At 46.8% G+C, this 22401-nt stretch overlaps 1 protein-coding gene across 3 annotated transcripts in view; it reads left to right on the forward strand.

Moving 5' to 3' along the window:
- The window catches only part of LOC135910249 (uncharacterized), a 36227-nt gene extending 19816 nt beyond the window's left edge, over positions 1 to 16411 (forward strand). For all 3 annotated transcript variants that reach the window (XR_011509229.1, XM_065442315.2, XM_065442316.2), the window contains exons 6-7: positions 6515 to 6722; positions 14620 to 16411. Coding sequence is in view for 2 of the 3 variants with exons in the window: in XM_065442315.2 (XP_065298387.1) it covers positions 6515 to 6722; positions 14620 to 14729 (318 nt within the window). In the remaining variant the exon portion in view is untranslated. The remainder of the gene's footprint in view (positions 1 to 6514; positions 6723 to 14619) is intronic.
- The last annotated feature ends 5990 nt before the right edge of the window (positions 16412 to 22401 follow it).

Here is a 22401-nt window from a genome sequence, read left to right on the forward strand (position 1 = left end):
TGCTGTCAGCGTGGGAAATCTCGTTCACATGCAAGGCGTACTCGGGGTGGCCCCAGAGTGATGCAGATAACGCCAGTCTAGCCAGTGGTGTGGCTAGCTGAGGTTCACGTGCCTTTGTTGACCAATTACAGCACGGACTGGGTCCTCTATTTGAGGCGGAATTTCTTCACTGCCAATGTGCAGACGGAGCCGGTACCACTTGTACCACTTGTACCACTTGTAAAATTGTACCACTTGTATAGCTTGATATCCTCATTCGAAATGTGTTTTTAGTTTTAGGATAGCTCAATGCTTTCGTGTCCTAAGTGCCATGCATAACTGAGAAACAGCACCTGTTTGTGCAGCTGCTGGACATAGTACTTAGCATGGCATAGCAGTGCAAAATGGTTTTTCTTGTCCCTTACTACTCCACCTACTGCTGATAAGCAAGATAATCTAATTCCCTTGACGGGCAACATTTTGACATAAACTCATATATGGTGCTTCGTTCTCAGTGGCTGGTACCCAAATGTATTAAACATTTTCATCTTAAAGATAAACTGATTGCATTAAAAACTAGATGGTGCATCTTACTATGTGCACACCAAATTTGGTCTTGATTGGACCACAATAAGTGCATCAAATGTCGTGCACAAGAGCCATGTTTGGCCCAACATATGAAGCAGAAAAAAATGCAATTGAAAGTTATAAAAGTTCTTTATTTTTGTTGTGGCACTGAAATCTATACGAAAATTCCACGTAATGCAGGCCAGGGTATCCAGATCCAGTGCACAACTTTAGAATGCACCTGCACCATATGTTGTTCCCTCAAAGTCTGTGAGCAGCATGCTCAATACAAGCCTCCTTGGTTAGACGGCGACGGTGAGACCTTGCCTCTGCTGTTTTATTGACGTGCTGGAAATCCTTCTTTTGTCACGATCCTTGCTCAGCTCAACTAGTTCCCCTTGAGGGAAGCACTCCTAGTTCCTGCAGAACTTGTTCATAGCCCAAAAGCGTGCCAGTTTGGGCGAGTTGGTATGTCATGACTTTTTTAGGCTTGAAGCGCAGCTCAGAAAGAGCAATAAGGAGGGTGCAAGGGAACGGAGAACAGAGTGTGCTATTAGTTCATAGCCTCTGTGACCTTGGTTATACCACAAGACACCGAGTGCTGCTGCCTTCTCCACGACTACGCGCGAGGCGTACCTCGTCTTGGGGCACAACAGCCAAATCTTGTTGTTCATTGATTCGGCTCCATTTTTAGTTTTTCCCTTGACACAGCGAGTGAGTAGCTGTTCTTCCGTCATCCTTTTGTATAAGGGCAGGATTGTCTCGCCTTAGCTGTTTGTGAGAATAGGGGTGAATAGGGAATAGGGGTGGGGCTGCCTGACCCAACGTTTCTGCCCGCTTGAATTTGTACCAGGAGTCGTCTCCAACTGGACAAAACTTATGGCTCTTGGCTATACCCGTTGAGCGTGAATGGAAGAACGATGCCCAGATTGCATAATACATTCGGCACACACTTCCTCTGTTGGCAGTGATGGCTACTTGAAAGTAGCTCTGTAGCTTCTGAATGACTGCAGCTGTAAGCTTCTGCCCTTGTGGCATCTTGAGCTTTTGCAGGGCAGTTCCAAGCTGGTTGGCTACATGGCTGGTGCAGTCTTCTTTTGTGATGAGCACACTTCCATACAATTTTGCCACTGACGCAGCTGTATAAGCCTCGCTGTCGCCATCGTTAAGGAGGGTTGTAAACCTCAGTGGAATACTGTAGGACTCTGTCCTCTTCCATATCCTCTCAGCAGCATTAGTCTCCATGGCATCTGCTGAGCAATCTACATTTTTTTCGCACACTGGCATATGTAAAGCTTGCCATAGTTCTTCCTCCTCCTTGTTTTCAAATGGCTTGCATGTACTGCAACTATGGCAATAGTTGGACAAAGCTTCAAAGTATAGGCAAAGCCTTGTTTCCACAAAAATGGCTGTGCCTATGCCATTACGACTCTTGTGGCCTCATTTCTGCCAAGTACCATCAAACATAACAGCTACATTGGTAGATCCCACTTCCTGTGCTGTTACTTTCCGAGCAAACTCCAAGTTATCAGCCACTGGCTTTTGTAGCAGCGAAGTGCACTTTCTTTGTTATGGCGATGAACAATTTATGATGCATCAGTTTTGGCAAACCAAGAACTGAACAAAATCGGACGAGTTGCGTCCAGCTCCAATTGCGCGCGCTGCAACCGCTGTCTTAATGTTCACGGCGAAACTCTCTCTTGGGCTGGCCAAAGCGCACGCTCCACCATTAGCATCTTCTGCTGGAGATGCACGCTGCGGCAAATAAATTGACGAAAAACTCCAAAACCGACGCAAGTTCTTTCAGTTTTTTTGGCCAACTCGCGGATGCAAAGGTTGCGCTGTCCGCACGCCGGACATGCCGTGGTGCTCACCAGTATGTTCACAATGCCAATCTCACAGATAAAAATGCTCGCCGTCTCCTTGCTGCTCCCATCTTGATTCTCGAAGATTCTTAACTTTTTCTCCGATGCGCTGACGAATTCGTCTATGCTGTCGACAAATCTTGAGCGGCTGGCCAGCTCCGCACCATAGAAAGTGTCGCCGTCACCGAGGTTAGGCTCAGCAGTCGCGAACGTCTTCATTGCGCACCGCTTGACTTTGCGGTGGGTTCCCTTGAACTTGTGCTTCGACCGATACTTTCGAGATCGAAAATCGCGTTTCTTTTCGGGATCCATCAACACAAGGAGCAGAAAAATGCGTGAAAGCCTGTGAACACGTTGAGAGAGCTGCACTTTGCAGGAAGAGCAGACAAGCTGTGGCCGCCTCACGCGCTAACAGCCAATGGCATGGCCGGAATCGCACCACATGATTTAGAAATCCAGCGAAAGCGTTTGGTTTTGGCAGATAAATTTTTTTATGACTTCCCTGGGAGATTGGGACGCGACAAAGCCGACTTGAGAGAAAAAGTGTAGGCCTACTGCCTTGCACAAATCCAATGGCTTGCGACGCCGCGATTTGACGCATAATGCGCTGGAAAATGGTTCAAATTTGCACCTTTTCTTGTCACCTCGAGTGCTTTCACCAAATTTATTATTAATTTGCTGATCATTTATGGCTCTGAATTTTTTATATGTGAAAGAGGAGGGAGCAATCTTTTCTGAAACAGTAAAAAACACAAAACTGGTCTTTTTGAATGAAAATCTTGCATTTTTCGACGCACGTCTCCCATTAATTTGTTGTCAAATGCTCATATATCTTCGGAGCCTTCCACGATTGTTGTGGTGCAAATATTTCTGCATTTCTTTTGTTTTGTGTCTAAGCTATGGCAAAACTGAGGTCAACTGAACACAAGTACAGTTTCCGACCTATATTTCAGAGCCTGATTATTCTGATTTGCTGCAGCAATGCCGTCTGTCTCTCCTGCCTGAATATCTCATAAAACTTCATAAATATTCCAAATTCCCTTGGGTAGAGATACCGCATTTACTCTATTGTAACGCGAGTTTTTTTAATGATTTTCGTTGCTTGAACTTGACCCTCGCGTCACATTGAAATAATGGCAAAATTGATCATTTTAAAGCAAATATTCTAAGTATCACGGTTTTTATTCTGTTGGCAACCTGTACATCCCAATCCAATCTGTAAAGAAGTCGATCAAAGTGAAAACTTGTTTTTTGTTGGAATCGACGCCATTTTCGCTGCGCTTGTGACATTATCGGGATTCCTTGCAACGAGAGTTGCAAGGAATCCCAATAATGCGACAAAAAAATAAAGAACTTTTATTCGAAGTCTGTAATATGTGAAACGCCCCGTTTCCGAAACTTTTGTCGCCATGTCTAACAACTTTACTGGTGAACGTCCAAAGTAAACAAAGAAACAAAAAAAGTTGCAGTTCCACCTGAAAGGTGAAGCATCGATTGCAATAGCAAATTAAGCAAGATAAGTGGAAGCAGCAGCGAGCGAATTGACCTTTGTGCTGTCTTTCTTCAACCCGAACTAAACGTTAAAAGCACAGCACATACAAAGCTACCTGCACGGGGTGCACTTTCTCCACATCGCTTCAAGATACGGTGGCTACGTCGTGAGCAGCAGCCACCGGAGTACAACTTCCCTCTCTCTCGCCTTACAGCCTCTCTCGCCCCATCTCCTTGCTTTGCATGCAAAAGAAGACAGCATGTTTCCGCCACGCCTTCCTCCCTTGCATGCGCGATAGTGAGCCAAGATCGTTGGCTGACCCTCTTAAGTCTGTTGTCAGCTCATGTCTACAGGGCAAAAGTATGTTTTATACGCCCAATTTTGAAAACAATTGCCGCTAATTTCGTGCACTGTAGCCGATAGTCCATTGTAGCGCGGTCCATTAAAAGTGAACTTCGTTGCATTCATAAAATAGGTAGAACAAGCTCAGGCCGAAATATGGTCCATTATATCCGAAAGTGCTGTACGCGGGTCCGTTGTAACGAGCATAGACTGGGGCCATATTCTGAAACGTTTGCCTTCCACGATAGCCATGTTCAATAAATCAAGCGGCTGCTTACCTGGGATGTCAGCGTGCACTAAGAACAGGGCTCGGGCCCCGTAGCACTGCCATACTTGGCACCACATGACTTGAACGCTTCACAGCCCATGAGAGAGCGTACCATGCGAGCGCAGAGCGGCTCGGATGTGTTGTTTTTGAGTGTAGTGGCCGCAGTACGGGTTCTGTGCCCTGACCACGGTTGGCTGCGGCCGCTTTTGGTAAAATAAATTGAAAAGGGAAGCGCGAAATGTTTCATTTTAAATGAATCAACAAGTATCGCCGCGAAACAGTGCATGTAAGACGCCACCAAAACAACTACTATAAAGTACCACCGCTCATACTTACTACACTCAACTATCAACCGAATGCCAAAAGACATGTTCGTCTATTCAGTACATGTCAGGAGCACCTGTCGACACCATGACGTCAAAATGACATGGGCCAAAACTACTAGAACAGCGAATCTGTGCGCGCCGTTGGCGGAGGCGTGGCCAAGAGGACATTTTCGAGGGAGGCGAACGTTTCAGAATATGGGCCCTGTATTACCAAGGGCATTCAGGGTGCCAGATGTGTGCCTTCTGGTCTCAAGAGGTGGTGAAAGTAGATTCGTCATCAAAGGCGACCCTCTTCCGATTCTGCGCCGTCCAACCTGCGTGACGCTTTGCAAACTGAAGCTGCTTGTCCTTGTTAGCAGTGTGAAGGAGGACCTTCTATGTAGCCATTCTGCTTTATAGCCCTGCCTGATACAAGCGGCACTTCACAGCTGTATGTGAAGCATTAAGTCCAAGGCTGTCTTTGATGTCTTGAACAGAAGCCTGAGGTTTGTCAGCCACAGCAGCCACAATGGCAAGGTCTTCCACATGGCTCATGGCCCGACGCCGTGGCTTCTGAGGAGCGTTCTTTGTGCATCGCTTGCTCTTATATGCTGGAGCAATTCTGTTAACTATTTTCAGTGGCCTCTACGTTAATCTTGAAATAGCGCATTGACTTTATCTCCCTAGCCGCAGTTCAACAATACACTGCCTTTCATTGTATGGCACTCGAGCCATCGTGGAATAGTAGGAAGTGTCATGCGCACTAACTGTTTCCTGAAGCAGGCAATTCTTTATGTATCGGTAAGGTGAAGAAAAGATGGCAGTGTCATTGCGGCTGATGTGTAGGACGACATTTATCTGATTGTAGATCAATCCCATCGCTTTCCTTCCAGCTAGAAGGAAAGCTGCTTTCATGTATGAACTACACGAGCTGCTTTCTTCGCAACAATCCGAAGCGTGGCTACAGACGGTAGCAGATGACAAAAGAGTGCCGCCTACTATGCTTACTACACCTGCTTGAAGCGTGTCATAGCCGCCGGCCGGCAGTGGCACAGAGCAGATACCACATGCTCTGGTGTTCCCTTTAACAGTGGACTGCTCTCTACATAGTGTTTAGAGTGGCGATCTAAAACAATGTTGAAGTGAGAAAATACAGATGAGGCAGCTGCCGCTTTTGGCTCCTAATGCACTTGTCCTCCTACTGTCAGGATTTGCAGAAATAAAGTGAAAGTATGAATTAAATGCCGTGTACATCTGTGCCAGCAATGGTGCAGTAAGCTATTAGCCACAATAAAGTTTAAAGTTAAAAGGTAGGGGCAACTCAAATGCGGTGGGTGACAAAACTCTGGTGTTTACACATTGGGTGGGGTAGTCTTCGAATTTCCCAGGGGGGGGGGGGGGAGGGCTGCACCCCCCCTGGGAAATTTTGGAAGGTGCTCGGGCCCCGTAGCACTGCCATACTTGGCACCTATGTTCTCATCTTTCATTTTGCTTTACCGTATTATTTATATTATGTATAAACTTCAATTAAATAGCAATCAATTCCCCCTATATATTCTCTTGCGTATGTGTTTTAATATGCTAGCAACTAACAGAAAAGCTCAGCCCCCTGGATTCCCTTAACTGTTCTTGCCTAGTGTCCCTGTTTGAATTGATGTTCATGTTGCCAATGCATTTGTACTGTTCCTACCTTCAGGTGGATATCGGTAATGGCGTCTTGGTGGAGGAAAAGCAACTGGGCGAGCTTTTCAAGTCCCACACCACCAGTGCAACCAAGTTTGGCCGCAGCCTCCTTCGCATAGTCTTCACTCCAGATGAACTACAAGGAAAGTGCCTTTTGGGGAGGAACAGCAAAGGATCCGCCAAGCAGCCACTGGACCACATCCGTGTGAGAGCTGTCATAGGTAAGGGTGTCGCACTACTGGGAGTGCCAAATTTACATGACTTCCTGCTGCAGTAAAACCATTTATATGTACACGCTTAATAAGTAATTTCAGTTTAAGTATAGTTGCGATGAGTCCCCCACCCTGTTGCCATTGAACCTAATGTAATGACTGACTGCCGAAGCCCTAGTCACTTGATGCATGCCATACAGTAAGTGCGTAGTATTTACTTTACTTTTCGGGACGTGCAAGCCTAGTTTTGGCATATGCCCCTACCTAGTTTTGTGGTTGTAGCGATTATTTTGCGGCAGTATCTGTTTGCATCAATATAAGATTACAGCAAAGAAAATCAATTTATAAATTATGTTTTCACGGCAATTCAGTGGCTATCTGCAACTTAGTTTTTAACCAATCGCGGAACAGCGAGTTGTGATGTCACTCATTGTTCTGGTGAGTGCCACTGTTGTCGGCAGTGATGTAAGGATTTGTTTTCGTGATTAAAATTCGGACTCCGAAAAAGGCTAGTTTGAGATAGTGTAGACATACGAGCAGCCTCTTTGCAAAATTTTATATTTAAATACAGGCGTATTCATCATGGAAAGCTATCAAAAATAGATGCTTTTACACCATAACTGAAAAAAGATCCAAGACCATTGCAGGTGAGATCTTATCTGAGATTCTAAGGAGATAAAACTCCTTACTTGGGTCCGTCCTTGCTTGATAAGCCTGGTAATCACAGCCTTCTCCTGCATCATCATCAAATATTTTTCATGCTTCTTCAGCACATTTGGTGGAGGAGGGTGAAGAGCTCGGGCCATGGTGTCGAAAACATGTCGGCGTTGCGCCTACCCAGTTATTAGAGAGGCACGAATGAAGGGCCGCGACACACTCAAATAGTGATGGGGTCAACTGCACTTGTCTGAATAAAGCCGAATTATCACTGCTAGATGAAAGCTTGTGCAAGACTACCTACTACTGTGACATCAGGCTAGACCGATGATGGTGCTTATCGTGTCACATGGTGTTTCTAGGTGGTGTCCAAAACTGGCTGCATATGACCTGTTTCCGGCTTTCACTATCGCTTCCCTTGCAGGCTACAGTCAAAAGTCTGGCCTCTAAGTCAGAGGTTTGTTACAACCGAGGGTGTCACCGCTTAGATTTGGATGCGTCCTATACTTGCTAATTAAATTACTGTATCAATCCAAGCCAGTCCGTATCTCACTGGAAGCTAGCCATGTGGCTGAAGATTTACAATGGACACCATTTCGACACCCTCGAGTTGCAGCAAATTTTGTCCGGAAAATCGAACTTTTGGCTTCGAGTTGTCCGAAATGCTGGCTGTTTGTATATATTACGCCTGTATTGCAACTGATGATTCCTCAGGGAAGTCCGGAATATCCAGCAAGTCTAAATTTTTGTTTGGAGTCTGAAAAAATGGTTGGCTACTGTATTTATTTCTAACTAGTTTAGCCAAAGTGAAATTTTGTTGCAGTTACCCTTAACACAAGAATTATTAAAAGCACAGCAGAAAAAGAAAAAAAGAGTTTTATGTCATTTTAGCTTCATTTAGCCCTTGTATTTGAATGCCACCAATATTCTGTGTAAAGAATGGACTTTCTAAAAGCTCCATGGTATTTCGTGGAATCGTGCGATCTGGCTTTTAGAAAACACAAAAACAAAATGTGTCGCATGTATTGCAAGAAAAAATGAGTCAAGGAAAGCTGCCGGACCAGTTTTAAATGAAGTTTATTCTATCTCTCTCTCTCTCTCTCTCTGAGGCAGTTCCTGGCTTTACTTGCACAAAAGTGGTTAGCCTGCACTAAAGGTGACCACATACTTAACAAATAGACAGCACATCTTTTTCTGGTAACCTATGGCTGTTAGAAATACCGAGAACAGTTGACCCTTTTGTTGAGACAGAGGTGCACCTTGCGCACACCAAACACCGTGTGCCTTGCACCCGGTTGCTTCTGGGATTGGCGCGTGCTGTTGACACCTGCCCCATGTCTGGTGCTGTCAGTGCTAATGCAAGCTGCAGGCTAGGGGCATAAGCGGAGGGATACACACCAGGCACGGGACCTCCCCCCTCCCTCCTTGCAATTTCTGTGTAGCAATGATATCTCCCACAAAACTGGGTGAGAACGCCCACCTGCCCTGCCCCCTTATCCAGGTCAAGTGCGTGTTCCCTCCAAAAATTCCTGGCTTCGTCACTGGCTACAGGCACGTTTCCCATGACTTTCTCTTAGGCAGCTCCCATCACTTACCGTATTTACACGATTGTAAGTCTACTCGAATGTAAGTCGACCCCCCCCCCCCATATCGCGTGACAGGAAAAAAAAAAGAGGAGAGCATACCCAAGGGCGCATTCGATAACGAAAATTTATTAGTAGCTGACATGGTCACTGGGCTACTCGTCTTCACTAGTGCTGCTATCGTCATCGCTGTTACGGTCCCACAGCACGTCGTCGTCCAGTGAAATTCCTAATTTGGCAAACGACCGCACCATGACATCTTGTGGAACAGCGGCCCATATCGAATGCACCGAACCACATGCAGCTACAGGGAACTTTTGACAGGTCCGGTTGGCGTAATTTCGCGGTCTTCTGCCGCCAGCCACTCGTACTCACGGCGGAGCAGGTCCTTAAAAGACGAAGATCCAGGCTTGTTTCATGACCATGTCGCACTTCACTGGCAGGGACCAATCACGCATTTGAGCGACGTACGCCACAAGCTTAGCCTACAGCTCCGGAAAACGTCCAGACTTCTGCACGTGGGAAATTCCTCACTTGCCATCACAGGTGGAAATTTCGCTTCGTTGCAGTCGTCACTCTCGCACCACCCGTTCAGAAACATGGAACTTGCGGCCCGCTGGGCAGTGATTTGTTTCTTCGGCGTAAAGGATGGCAGCCCTCTTGAACGCTGCTGTGAATGAGTGCCGAACGATTAGTGGGCCTGGAGCTCTCATGACAACTGAGGAAGCATAGAAGTAGCACGTAGCCGGCAGTCAAGTGGAACCCGCCAAACCAATGCCTTTTGTCAAACTATAGAGAAAGCTAAGCGCAACAGGCAAAGCGAAACTCGTGAGCAGTGTCTGCTCTTTCATGAATTACCGATACTCCCCGCAAGCACCGCCGTTCTGAGGGCGCCGTAAAACTAAAATATTGGCAGAGGCTTAGCTTGGCTATGTCTAGTGGATTGTGAAAGCAATCTTCTGTTCAGGTTGTAGAGTTCCATACTGCTCATCGAACGTGTAGATGCAGTCTTGTCGCCATTTAAAGCATCCATAAGGCTTGCTGTCGAACGATCAGGTGTCGCCAAAGTCGCGTCAGCATTGAGAGCATGCATGATCTTGTAGGTGCACCCAGATCAAGAGATGTTGAACGCATTCGCCCGCCTGCATAATATGCACGCCGTTTAGCTAAACGTTGTTCCCGCTCTTCATCCGTTTCTTCAGCACGCCGCCGCTTCTTAGCTGCAGCACATCGTTGCAGCTTCACCTTATACACATCATCCGACATACCGTTGAGGATTCGCTGGGACGACTGCGATGAGACGAGTTGGGGAGCCGCTTTTCCACAGCTGGCATGACGTCACGTACAGCGAGCGCCCCTCGCGGCAGCGGCGCGCAGCTGCAGCATGGAGGATTCGCTGAGACGATCGCGACGAGCCGAGTTGGGGCCCCGCTTTTCCACAGCTGGTATGACGTCACACATAGGTCACGCTAAAGGTCAATGGTGGATTCTCTGGGATGACGACCAAGAGCGGAAACCTCGAGCAGTATTGCTTTCCCAATAAAAAATGTTGAAAAACCCTTCCGAAAAGCAAACAAACACGCGGGATAGTGAAAAGCTACGGGTAGGGCCATAGAGCAAACACAAAATTGTAACTACGTTGTAGCTCCCGTTGGTTTCGCTTTTTTGGCGGTGCCATGCTTTGCTTCCAATTGTAAGTCGACCCCTCCACTCCAGATTTTCAAATTTCAAAAAAGTGGTCGACTTACAATCGTGTAAATACGGTATATCATTTGGCGGAGGGCATGTGCGAACTTCATTCATACTACAATTCCTACTGCTTTCATACTAAACAAAGCGCAAAAAACTTTGGAAGCATAAACTGACATTCTGTACATTCACAAAATCTATGGAAAATAGTTGAGATTGCATGTGTGAGTACCTCATCAGTCGCAGCTCCAAACAATACAGTCGCCGACCGATTTTCCAGACTCGAAAAATTCGGACATGCCCGATTATTCGGTCAGCGTTGCGGCACCGCCATTCTCGCCATACAGTCGCCGACCGTTTATTCGGACCTCACGGGGACTGCGGAAATGTCCGAATAAACGGGTGTCCGAAAAAGCAGATTAAGAAAAAAAAATGAAATCCTTTATTTCCTTGCACTTATTCGGGCTCGGCAGTAAACTTGAGCAAATCGTGAGTGCGCCGTTGCACGCTGTTCCGTTTACGCGCAATCACATAAGCCTGAATCTGAGAGAGGGTAGTACGGTCACTATAGGCGGCTGAAAGCACAGTCACTGCTTGTGCACACTCCGCATGCGCCGGCAGCGTAGCACATAGTGCGTCATCTTCCGACTCGCAGTCATCGTCCGGCGGTGCAGCAGAAATCTGACGAATGATCTCGCCGTTGTCGAGTTCTGCGCAAGTCAGTACAGCAGTGTCAGCACCTGTGAAACTGTCAAATGAGACGGTGTCCGGAATCGCAATGCAGCCACTGCGCAGGTCTCGGCAGAACATTTTCCGCGTCAGTAGGGAGCACATCGGAAGGCGACAAATCTTAGGCCTCCCGGCACCCGCTTGCCGGCATTCCCCAACGCAGGCACTGTCGGCGCCATTAAACACTTCACGCAATGTTTCCATACGCCGCGTTGGATCATCGAAACCTCGACACAGCACACAAAGCAAACACCACCGTGCCGATACCAGTCGCGCAAACGAAAAACGTGGCCTGCTCGCGGCGTCGTGCGCGAACGAAACATATCAGCTGCTGGATTGTCTTGACATGGCTTACTAAGCTGAACGGAACTGCTGTACGGCCACTCTATGGAACCAGGCAGAAACAGTGATGATGAGCGGGGATTTCCAGTAGCGCCACTTCGTGGGCAGCAAGGAAGCTCCGTTCAAAACAAAAATGGCATTCAGCAAGTCGAACCACAGAACACGTATACAAACTTGGAGAAGGGAAACTGTACCTTCCACAGTGCTACGGAAATAAGCGTAGCGGTGGCGTCGTGAACTAAAGTATGGGACCACAGGTGGCGCTGTGCAACAGGAAATGGAAACGGCGGCCGCTTTACCGGGTGTTCTGGGGCTTTACTGGGTTTCTGGCTGCTGCGCCTCGATCGTACTCCCGCCAGTTTAGTTGCTGTGTGGCAAACGTAGCGCCTACATATACAGTCGCCGACCGTTTATTCGGACCTCACGGGGACTGCGAAAATGTCCGAATAAACAGGTGCCCGAAAAAGCAGATTAAGAAAAAAAAAATGAAATCCTTTATTTCCACGCACTTATTCGGGCTCGGCAGTAGGCTTGGAAGAAATTGTGAATGCGCCGTTGCACTCTGTTCCGTTAACACGCAATCAGATAAGCATGAATCTCGGAGAGGGTCGTACGGTCACTATTAGCGGCTGAAAGCAGTCACTGCTTGTACATGCTCCGCATGCGACGGCAGCGTAGCACATGGTGCGTCATCTTCCGACTCAGTCATCATCCGGCGGTGCAGCAGAAACCTGACGAATGATCTTGCCGTCGTTGAGTTCTGCGCATGTCAATACAGCAGTGTCAGCACCTATGAAACTGTCAAATGAGATGGTGTTCGGAATCGCAATGCAACCACTGCGCAGGTCTCGGCAGAACATTTTCCGCGTCAGCAGGGAGCACATCGGAAGGCGCAAATCTTAGGCCTCCTACACCCGCTTGCCGGTATTCCACAGCGCAGTCTGCGCGGGCACTGTTGGCGCCGTTAGACCCTTGACGCGATGTTTACGTATGCCGCGTTGGATCACCGAAACCTCGACACAGCACACAAAGCAAACACCACCATGAAAACACCAGTCCCACAAACGAAAAACGCGATACCAATAGGCTGTCGGTGGTTAAGTACAAAAATCTTGACGCTATGACTAAAAAGCAGCTTCAACAATAAAATTTTTAAAAAATCAACTGCCTATTTGCCTCAGGTAAAAAACATCCTTAGACACCTCGATTGTTTATGTCAATGGCTTGTGCAAAGTAAAAAATTCAGCATGTTCAGCGCCCCTAGCAGAAAAAGCACAAATTTAGAGTACGCGACCAAATAACAGTAGCTCCACTTGCGCGCTTACGCTGAAACACGCCTCGATTTATTTTTCGCCCTCTGTGGCCATTTATTGAACTTGAGAGTGTGCGGGGCCTGGTCGAACTATGCGCCAGCCAGAGTCGGTGCATGATGCCCTCGATCGAGTTGGGTCAAGGAGTGTCCGAAAAATCAAACGAGAGGTTGCAAGGTGTCCGAACTTTCGGCAGTTGTTATACATTATGGTCTATGGGGAGAATGGCTGTGCCGCGAAGCTGACCGAATAATCGGGCATGTCCGAATTTTTGGAGTCCGGAAAATCGGTCGGCGACTGTATACCATAATGTATAACAACTGCCGAAAGTTCGCACACGTTGCAACCTCTCGTCTGATTTTTCGGACACTCCTTGAGCTAACTCGATCGAGGGCATCATACACCGACTCTGACCGGCGCATAGTTCGACTTGCTGAACGCCATTTTTGTTTTGAACGTAGCCTCCTTACTGCCCCACGAAGTAGCGCTACTGGAAATCCCCGCTCATCATCATCATTTCCGCCTGGTTCGATAGAGTGGCCGCACAGCAGTTCCGGTTTCAGCTTAGTAAGCCATGTCAAGACAATCCAGCAGCTGATTTGTTTGTTTCGTGCACGACGCTGCGAGCAGGCCACGTTTTTCGTTTGTGCGACTGGTGTCGGCATGACGGCGTGGTGATGTTTGCTTTGTGCGCTGTGTCGAGGTTGTGATGATGCAACACGGCATATGAAAACATCGCGTCAAGTGTCTAATAGCGCCGACAGTGCCCCCGCAGACTGCGCTGGAGAATGTCGGCAAGCGGGTGCCGGGAGGCCTAGGATTTGTCGCCTTCCGATGTGCTCCCTAGTGACGCTGAAAATGTTCTGCCAAGACCTGCGCAGTGGTTGCATTGCGATTCCGGACACTGTCTCATCAGACAGTTTCACAAGTGCTGACACTGCTGTACTGACATGCGCAGAACTCTACGACGGCGAGATCATTTGTCAGATTTCTGCTGCACCGCCGGACGATGACTCCGAGTCGGAAGATGACGCACCATGTGCTGCGCTGCCGTCGCATGCGCAGCGTGCATAAGCAGTGACTGTGCTTTCAGCCGCCTATAGTTACCGTACGACCCTCTCCGAGATTCAGGCTTATCTGATTGCGCATAAATGGAACAGCATGCAACGGCGCACTCGCGATTTCTTCAAGCCTACTGTCGAGCCCGAATCAGTGCGTGGAAATAAAGGGTTTCATTTTTTTTCTTCATCTGCATTTTCAGACACCTGTTTAATGGACATGTCCGCAGTCCTCGTGAGGTCCGAATAAACGGTCGGCGACTGTAGTTGCCAGCCTCCTGCTATTGCTCCCAAATGGCGCTGTATGTCAGTGTTAGAAAACATTGTCGTGAATGTGCGACAGCCCACAATTGAGCCAGAAGATATACTGCCAGGCCATAGGCTGCGCTCAAGCTGCAGTATGTCACAAATTTGCGACAACTGACGTCAAAGGTTGAACAGTGTACCAGTGTCTTCATTGACAGGACATGCAAAGCGTCTAGCATTTTTTCAACCTTCTCTGCCAACCTTTATCTTTCTTTCTTTTTTTGTTTTCCAGACTATACCTGCTCCAAGTTTGGTGTAAACAAGCAACGCTTGAGGTCAAGCCTTTCCGCCATGATGTATTACTGTCAAACTGGAATAAGTCGACCTCCATCATTTCGTTGACGTCCGCGTCAGCTCGGAAAATTTGTTTAGCATCCGCAAGTGTGGTTGCCGAGTATTTGGGCTAGTTGCAAGCGATCTGTGATTCATTTCTCACTGAATTACCCTGAAGTTTTCTAACTCATTGTGATGCATTGCAATATAGCATGACTTTTGTTGTTTTGCTTCATTCTCACAACCATTTAAAATATTTTTTTTTAAATACAGTACTCATTGAATACCCAAGTGATTTCATCACAATGTGATTTTTGTATGCCAAAGAAATTTTAATAAATGTCAAGCTGTGATATCAACAAAGATTTATAAGAAGTGCAATATGCCAGTTTTCTATGCACCATTTTTATGCTTATTTCTTGCTCTACCTTGGGTTTTTAATATTGTGCTTGGTTTCTTCTTAATTTATTCAAGGCTTTGGAGGAAGTATGGCCCAATTTAACAGTATGTGGTTTCTGTGGCTGACACTTATATTTCCAGCATCATTGTTGATCTCATTTTTGAGTAGCTTACATGTGGTTGTGATCATTGTTCATCAGCTTATAATTTGGTTCAAGCTTTTTATGACAAAACAATGACATGGCTGACATGCTTTTATGGTACCATTTGGAGCTTTAGTGGGCACGACTGTAAGGGGAGCACAAATTTTGACAATGACAAGTATGCTAATAGTTTTAAAAGCCTGCCCGTATACATATTGTGATTTACAAGCTACTACGAGCCTATCAGAAACGTAAATGTGAGAAAATGTCGGTGGTGCCATCATGAGAAATAGAGGAAGCAGAGGTGTTATTTTAATGACGAGCTGTATTTTAATTAGCTGAAGTTGTGAAGAGTCGGCATTTGCATCACCAAGAACATGCATTCCTTTTATTTTCCTTTGATGAGAACACTTGTGCAGCACAAGTGTTTCTAATATGTGATTGTACAAAGCCCCTGCTAGCAACATAAGGTGTTGCTAGCAGTGCTGCTTGTACTGTGCACTTTTCTGGTATTCTGAAAACAGTAAGAGTTGTGACATGCTAAAACTCTCTACTGATGGCGTCTATGTGCTGCTATTTGGACGCCACTCTGATTATTGCTGTTTTTTTTTTTACTTGACATTTTGTAGCCTGCTGCATGTTTTGTTTTGTGTATATTTGTGTCGTTCTGTTCAGTGATCCAGATTCCACTGCACATTGGTACTTCAATATTCCACCACAAGCTTTTCTATAGTGTTGCTGTCACACTGTTTGTAATAGCTATCGTACTGCTTCTGCATACTTTGTGGTGCAGACGTAGTTGTACAAATATAATTGGTGTAGTAATAGTTCTACCGTCCAACACAAATTAGTTATCTATCAGTTGGTCATTGGGACTTGCAGCAGGCGCTGTTGTGCAACAGCTGGCAGCACATAGCTTAGGATCTACATTGTCTGAGTGAACCTGTGTCGTTTCAGAACAGTGAAAATACTATAAAGTCGCAGTATGGTGGCTTGGTGCCTGGGGCTGTATCCCTGCATGGCCACTTTTGCGTGATTGGCATCGGATGCATGAGCATCTGCGAACGACCACCTTGGCACGATGGCAAGCACACTGCATCGCATCGCAGTGCTGGGAGAGCTGTCAACTGTAGACATCGACACTTCCGGTGCTAATTGACCGAAAGTATTGCCATCTGGCAGTACAAAGAATAAAAGTACGAGCTACAATGTCTGTCTTAATCTCTGTGTTTTCAAAATGTTGAAAATCGTATGGAGCCCCAGTATGGCATCCAGACAACATCCGTGGCTGTGTTCTTGTACAACTACTTTCGCAGATACTTCATCGTGATTGGCATTGGATGCATCACTGTCTGCGAACGACTGCCTTGGCACAGTGCCAAGCACACTGACTCATCGCAGTGCTTAGTAGAACTGTCGCTTGTAGATGATTACATGTGGAGTCTCGCAAAAGCATCCCCGAAAGTAATCTTCCAAGAATACCAGCCCTGGCCATAGGCATTTGCTTCAAAACGTCCAGCAGTCTCTACACGTACAACACGGCCTTTGTATAATTGGCTGTGTAGTTTACTTGTTAGGCTTCTGTACCTCATTCATATTCCCCAACGGTGACACGATGCGGTCATGCTATATGACTTGGACATTGATTACAGTTATGATGCCCAAGTTCAATAGCCTATTTGTCTTAATGCATGCTGCTCTTTACTGCAAGCCCATGTAGTTTGTCAATTCTGACCTGTGTGCAGGCATGCACTACTTGCATTTTATTCCTGCATTGAAATGAGGGTGCACAGGTAGGCAGACAGGGGAAGTACAAACTTTAATGTGCAGCTTTTTATAGGGTTATCTCTTGCATCGAAACAAGAAAACATCTTGGTGATGGTGACAAGCACTGTTGAACCAGGTGACGTTGCTTGGGCTCGGCCTCTACTCATTGGGGCTCAACGCAAGCACCACACATGGTCTGACCTCCAGGCCTGTCTTTCTAGGAGGACCTCCAGGCCTGCCTTTCTAGAAGCTGCTACAAAATCTGTTACACCAGAATCGTGTGGTAAAGCAAATCTTGTACCAAGACAGACAGAAACGTGCCCGAGAAAGAGGAGCAGTGCGAATCAATTGCATTTGTTTAGCCGCAATAAAAAGTTTCCTTTTTTAAGCCCTTTAGAAGCAATTATTTGCGCAGTCCTATTGACCGTTTCATCGGGCGAGGAGGATGGGGCGCGCGGAGAGCCTTTCCCCCTCTCTGGCTTGGGCGATCCGGCGCGGCGCTGCTTGAAAGTAATGCTGTCGCGTGCTGCGGAACGATTTCGAGGTGTTTTAGATCTTTGTGAAATTTACGCCATGTCCGTTCATATAAGGTCGTTAGGGAAGCCTTCGGTGCATCGGTAACTACTGTAGGCAGAAATATCTTGAGGGCGCAAAAATGTGATGCGCAAAATCAGCCGCGGTGTGCGCGCATTATCAGTCGTGGTGCGTGTATGGGTTGCAAAAGAGTACGCATTTGGGCTGGTTGGTTCATGACTACGAGCAATAAAAACAGCGCTAAACGACGGGACGAGTGAAGGGACACAGACAACGGCGCTGTTGTCTGTGTCCACAGATCAGCGCCGTTGTCTGTGTCCCTTCACTCGTCCCGTCGTTTAGCGCTGTTTTTATTGCTCGTAGCCGTGTATGGGTTGTTTACTATTTTGCTTATATCAATTTTAATTCAACAAAAACCGGTGTATCTGTATTACCAGCAATAAATGGTAAATCAGCTCACTGTCTGATCGATTGGCGTAGGGAGTAAAACATAAGAGCACATGCCCGTGCCCGGCCAACCTAAGGCAACCACGAAACACCTGAGCGGCAGGCGCTATCAAATATTTGTGATACACTGGCACCGTTCTCACGCATTTCAAGTCTAGTATGCTTGAAATTACCATATGTCTACGCTAGCCTTGCTGCATGAGGCCCATGGCGCTGCTCAACATAGCGATCACTGCGGTTGGTGAGGCAGCACGATACATATATAAGTTGTGTGCTTCGGCATTGCATTTTTGGCCTGTATACAGCCACAATATATGAGAGGGATCGCGTAAAAAGAATGCGATGGCTATTTTTGAGCGCAAGATTTCCGTAATACGTGTGAGTGCGTCGTAGAGAACTGAAAGAACACAACAGAAAAAAGAAATTCGGTTATCTTTCTCTAAAAAGAGAAAACGGGCTAACGCCGCACAACGTTTATAAATATATAACCGCTGATGTCATGTGCTTGGACCATGGGTTATATATATAGAACAAATATATCTGTAATCCAGCACCTACTGCTTAGGACGCTCGCGCAGTTCGTAACGGTCGCTTTGCTGGACAAGCTTAATTCAGACTCTAAGGTACGCTGCTATTACTAGCCAAATCTATTTTATTCATGGGTGGAAACCTCATCCATCCAACCAAGTAGTCACACAATGTAACCTGCAGTTAACAGTTTGAACGCTTGTCAAAGTGTAACAGTACAGCTCCTATCGTAGCAGAACAGTACCCACGCTGTTACGATCGTCGCGTATGTTTCATGGCTCCTGAACCGCAGCTTAGAAATAGATGATAATACTGAAATAAGGTCGCATTAGTGATTGGAACATTCAGAAATACACAATTGATCTCCGAGGCTGATTGTAGGCTCAAATATGCGCGCACACATCGCGCTGCGTGTTCCGTCCGCCTCAGCGCCAGCAGAAACTCCGCCATGACGCCTTAAACCACTTCAGCACGTCTCAAAGAACCGTTTACCACGTAGAAGACGAACGTCATACTAAACAGACCGCGCGACCACGAAAACAAACATGCAAAAGACCGTTTTCACCCGAGCCAATATGGCGCTGCTCATAGGCGGCGCCACTGCGTTCACAATATGGCGGCGCTTACGAAAAAAACGGTCTATAGTATAGTGTACTAGAATAATGTCCTAGTGACACGACCGGAAAGGGGCGCGCGTGCCTCTTTCCGTTGACGCCACCAGGTGTCGCCACTGCGACCTTTTCTAGCAGACCGGCTGCTCTCATATTCGCTGCTTTTGAGGCGGTCCGTGTTACTAAGTGTTTTTTACGGACATGGTTCTTTCATTATAACAGAAAAGGATTTTATTTAACAAAGTATTGTGTAAAGGAAGATTTTGAAGGCCACATCGAGACTATAGTATCGACAATGTCGTCTGCTAGCGTATTCTCGCACAGTCCGGCGCTTTCATTGCGCTCGTATTATCGCCTGTGCCAGCTGGATATTCAACGAGCTTCTTGTTGCTCATCTACTGCTCTAAAGCCAACATATCTGGGCCTGCGTTGCTTCTATGGAACTATATTTACCACTCCATTTAAATCTCGCGCTTCTCGCGAATGACAGGAAAGTGCGTAGCGACTTCGGCGTTGCGCGGCTAACCCCGAGGGCGTAGGATTAAATAGTGGACTCGTTGGCTGCACTTGCATAGTGCCAAAATGCAAACATGTCCGTGTTGCCGGTCATAAAACCCCAGTTGGTCAAAATTATTCAGTGTCCCTCCCACACTTTACTGCGTGCCTACTAATTAGATCTTTGTGTGTTTTACACATTAAACCCCGGAAGGAATTCATTTTTGACTATGCAATTGCGCACATACAAACTCACAATTTTTCCCGAAATTTTAGCTCCTAAAAAGTCGCCGCGTCTTCAGCACATACTGTCAGAGTGACGCTCGAAAAAAATCCAGGTTAGTATTTCTTTTTAATTATTCACAATGAAATTAGCACAGCTATAAAGGAACCCTAAAGTGTACCTTCCCTAAACCCCTAACATCTAATCCCATTATATGTAACTATTACTGTTAAAGCACATGACCAAAAACACCATGTGGCATGGAGTTCTAGGAACATCAACTGAGCTTAAGATATTTCGATGCCTGGCGCCTTCTTTCATTACACTTATTCACGCTTTTTGCGAAGAAATGTATAGCCTGGTTGTCATGTAGAAAGCAGTGAGTTCTGCTGCGAGGGATTCGAAGTGATCAGGACAGCCAAGTTGATGCTGCAGCCTGGCTCAGCACCTAAAACATCTAAAACACTGTCTGCTTGCAACTCAAGAAGACTAAAACAAACCATGAAATCTTTGTCCAAGTTGATCACAAACTTGTACAGAGGGGAGAACATTCATTACTTGGAGCGAGCTAATTGCGAATGGTTCATTCTCCGCAAACTGTCCGTTTTCATCTTACGCAACCTCGACGAGTATCGCGCGAAGTGGTCGGCGGAGCTGACAATCTCCCGCTCTTCATTTTGTGCGGTCCGTGCGCTCTTACGTGGCTTCGTGCTTACCATCGGTGCACTTTCTGCGGCTGGCCTCTTCCTTTCTGGCCTCTCTTCAACAGGTGCGACAGAAAGATAGGACGTACAGTCGGGCAGAAGGGTAGACACCGCGCCAGGTGCCAGCGACAGCTTCCCACGTGGAAGTCGCCTTACGGTGTTATTGATGATGAGGACGTAATCCCTCCAAATGTATCGAGGCTCAAAGTGGCGCTCACATACCACTGAACATGAAAAATTTTAACAGCACAAACACATGCAACCACAAAGTAACAAGGACGAGACACAAGCATGCAATTTTTATGTCAAGTATGCACCAACTCGCCCAGAAAGAAGTTTTTATGAAATACCGCTGAAGGTTCATTGAGATGCTTGTCTGCTGTTCGTAGATTGCGCTCTCCCATTTTTTCCAACGTTCATTTTCCGTTGGTGCGGCAAACAACGACGCTTTCGGAGCGCCCCGATTAATCGCTGTGGCAGCCCGGAGCGTAACAATGGGTGTCCGTCTTTCTTTTTCGCATCGAACCTTCTGTGCTGCAGTAGATTCAGGGATACGCCTTGTTTTTTCAAATCATCCACTGTTTTTCACAAGCATGGCCCCGTTAAACGTAACACGGCTCGGAAAACACACGGAGCAAACAGCCGCAGAGCGTGTCTGAGCCGGCTCGACCGCGCGCCAGCAGCTAGAAAAAAGCACAGCAGCGCCACCGACGGCGGCTACTGGCATTTGCTTCAGCCGGCACGCTGTCCCTCCCTCATGCTCGCGCCACTAGGACATTATTCTAGTACACTATAGTCTATAGGTTTGAAATTTTATAAAATATGATGTGGCCGTAACATTCAGTCAATTATTTCCAAAGACAATTTCAGAAAAACCTGCTATGGTAGGTGCCTTGTTTGATAACTTGTGCTTCTAGGGTCAGTGTTATCACTACTGCATTGTGGGAAGTATGAAGAGCTGAAGCTCATCTACAAAAATGGTGTGGAACCTAGCAGCACATTCTTCTGATAAAGGTGGTGAATCATGTCTTCTGCAACCTACATGTCCGTCCAAGCTACCCAACCTATATTGGTCATGTTTGTACAATTTCTCATGCGTTCAGTTTATTTTAACGGGCCTCTCACCAGGTCTGCCTATTCTGAGCTGACAAGCGCAGTGCATAGAAAGTGCGCTGACAAACGTGTCTGCTATTGCATCTCTACGCACCACGGAAAGAGCTTAAATTCTAACGAACGCCATTTGCGCTTCTTGCGTGCACAACACTCCCAGCTGGAGAGTAGACGTCAGTCACTAGAAAAATAACACGCAAACGAAATGTCCGCGTGTTTTTGTTTTACGTTGTGCCGCAAGAGAGGTGCACTTCCTTTTGTCTGCTTGTTTCTATGCTTGCATGCAGAGAATGAAACCATTTTTTACCGTGTCCGTTAATCTGGTGTTCTCGTGCAGAGCGTGCAAAATCGTCCGCTGCGGGAAATGAGATACATGCAACAGCTCGCGCGTGATACTGTCACCGGAGGCGTGCCACTCAGCGAAAATGCGAGAGAAAAAAGAAGCAGGGCCAGTGACATGTACCCGTCACGCAATCCCCAGGCTCTGGTATGGGAGAATGCTGGGAAGGAATTTTGCTTGTGGAAGCGATACAGGAAAAGTGGAGAGAGTGTCTATACAAGTGGTGAGGGTCGCCTCCTGAAATCATGGGTTCGGGGCACTTCAAACATTGTCTATGCTATTATTGAACTAATTTGAAAAATTCTCGCGGTAGAACACTCCTAAGAGGACGTGTAACAACTTGCAGCATGTAACCAAAATTTGCTATGTGCCTGGTGATGGGGCCCATTTGACGTAGTGCAAACCTATGATTTAGGGAGGCGAGCGTCACCACCAGCATA

This window comes from Dermacentor albipictus, chromosome 10 (genome assembly GCF_038994185.2).
Source record: "Dermacentor albipictus isolate Rhodes 1998 colony chromosome 10, USDA_Dalb.pri_finalv2, whole genome shotgun sequence".
NCBI lineage: Eukaryota > Metazoa > Arthropoda > Arachnida > Ixodida > Ixodidae > Dermacentor > Dermacentor albipictus.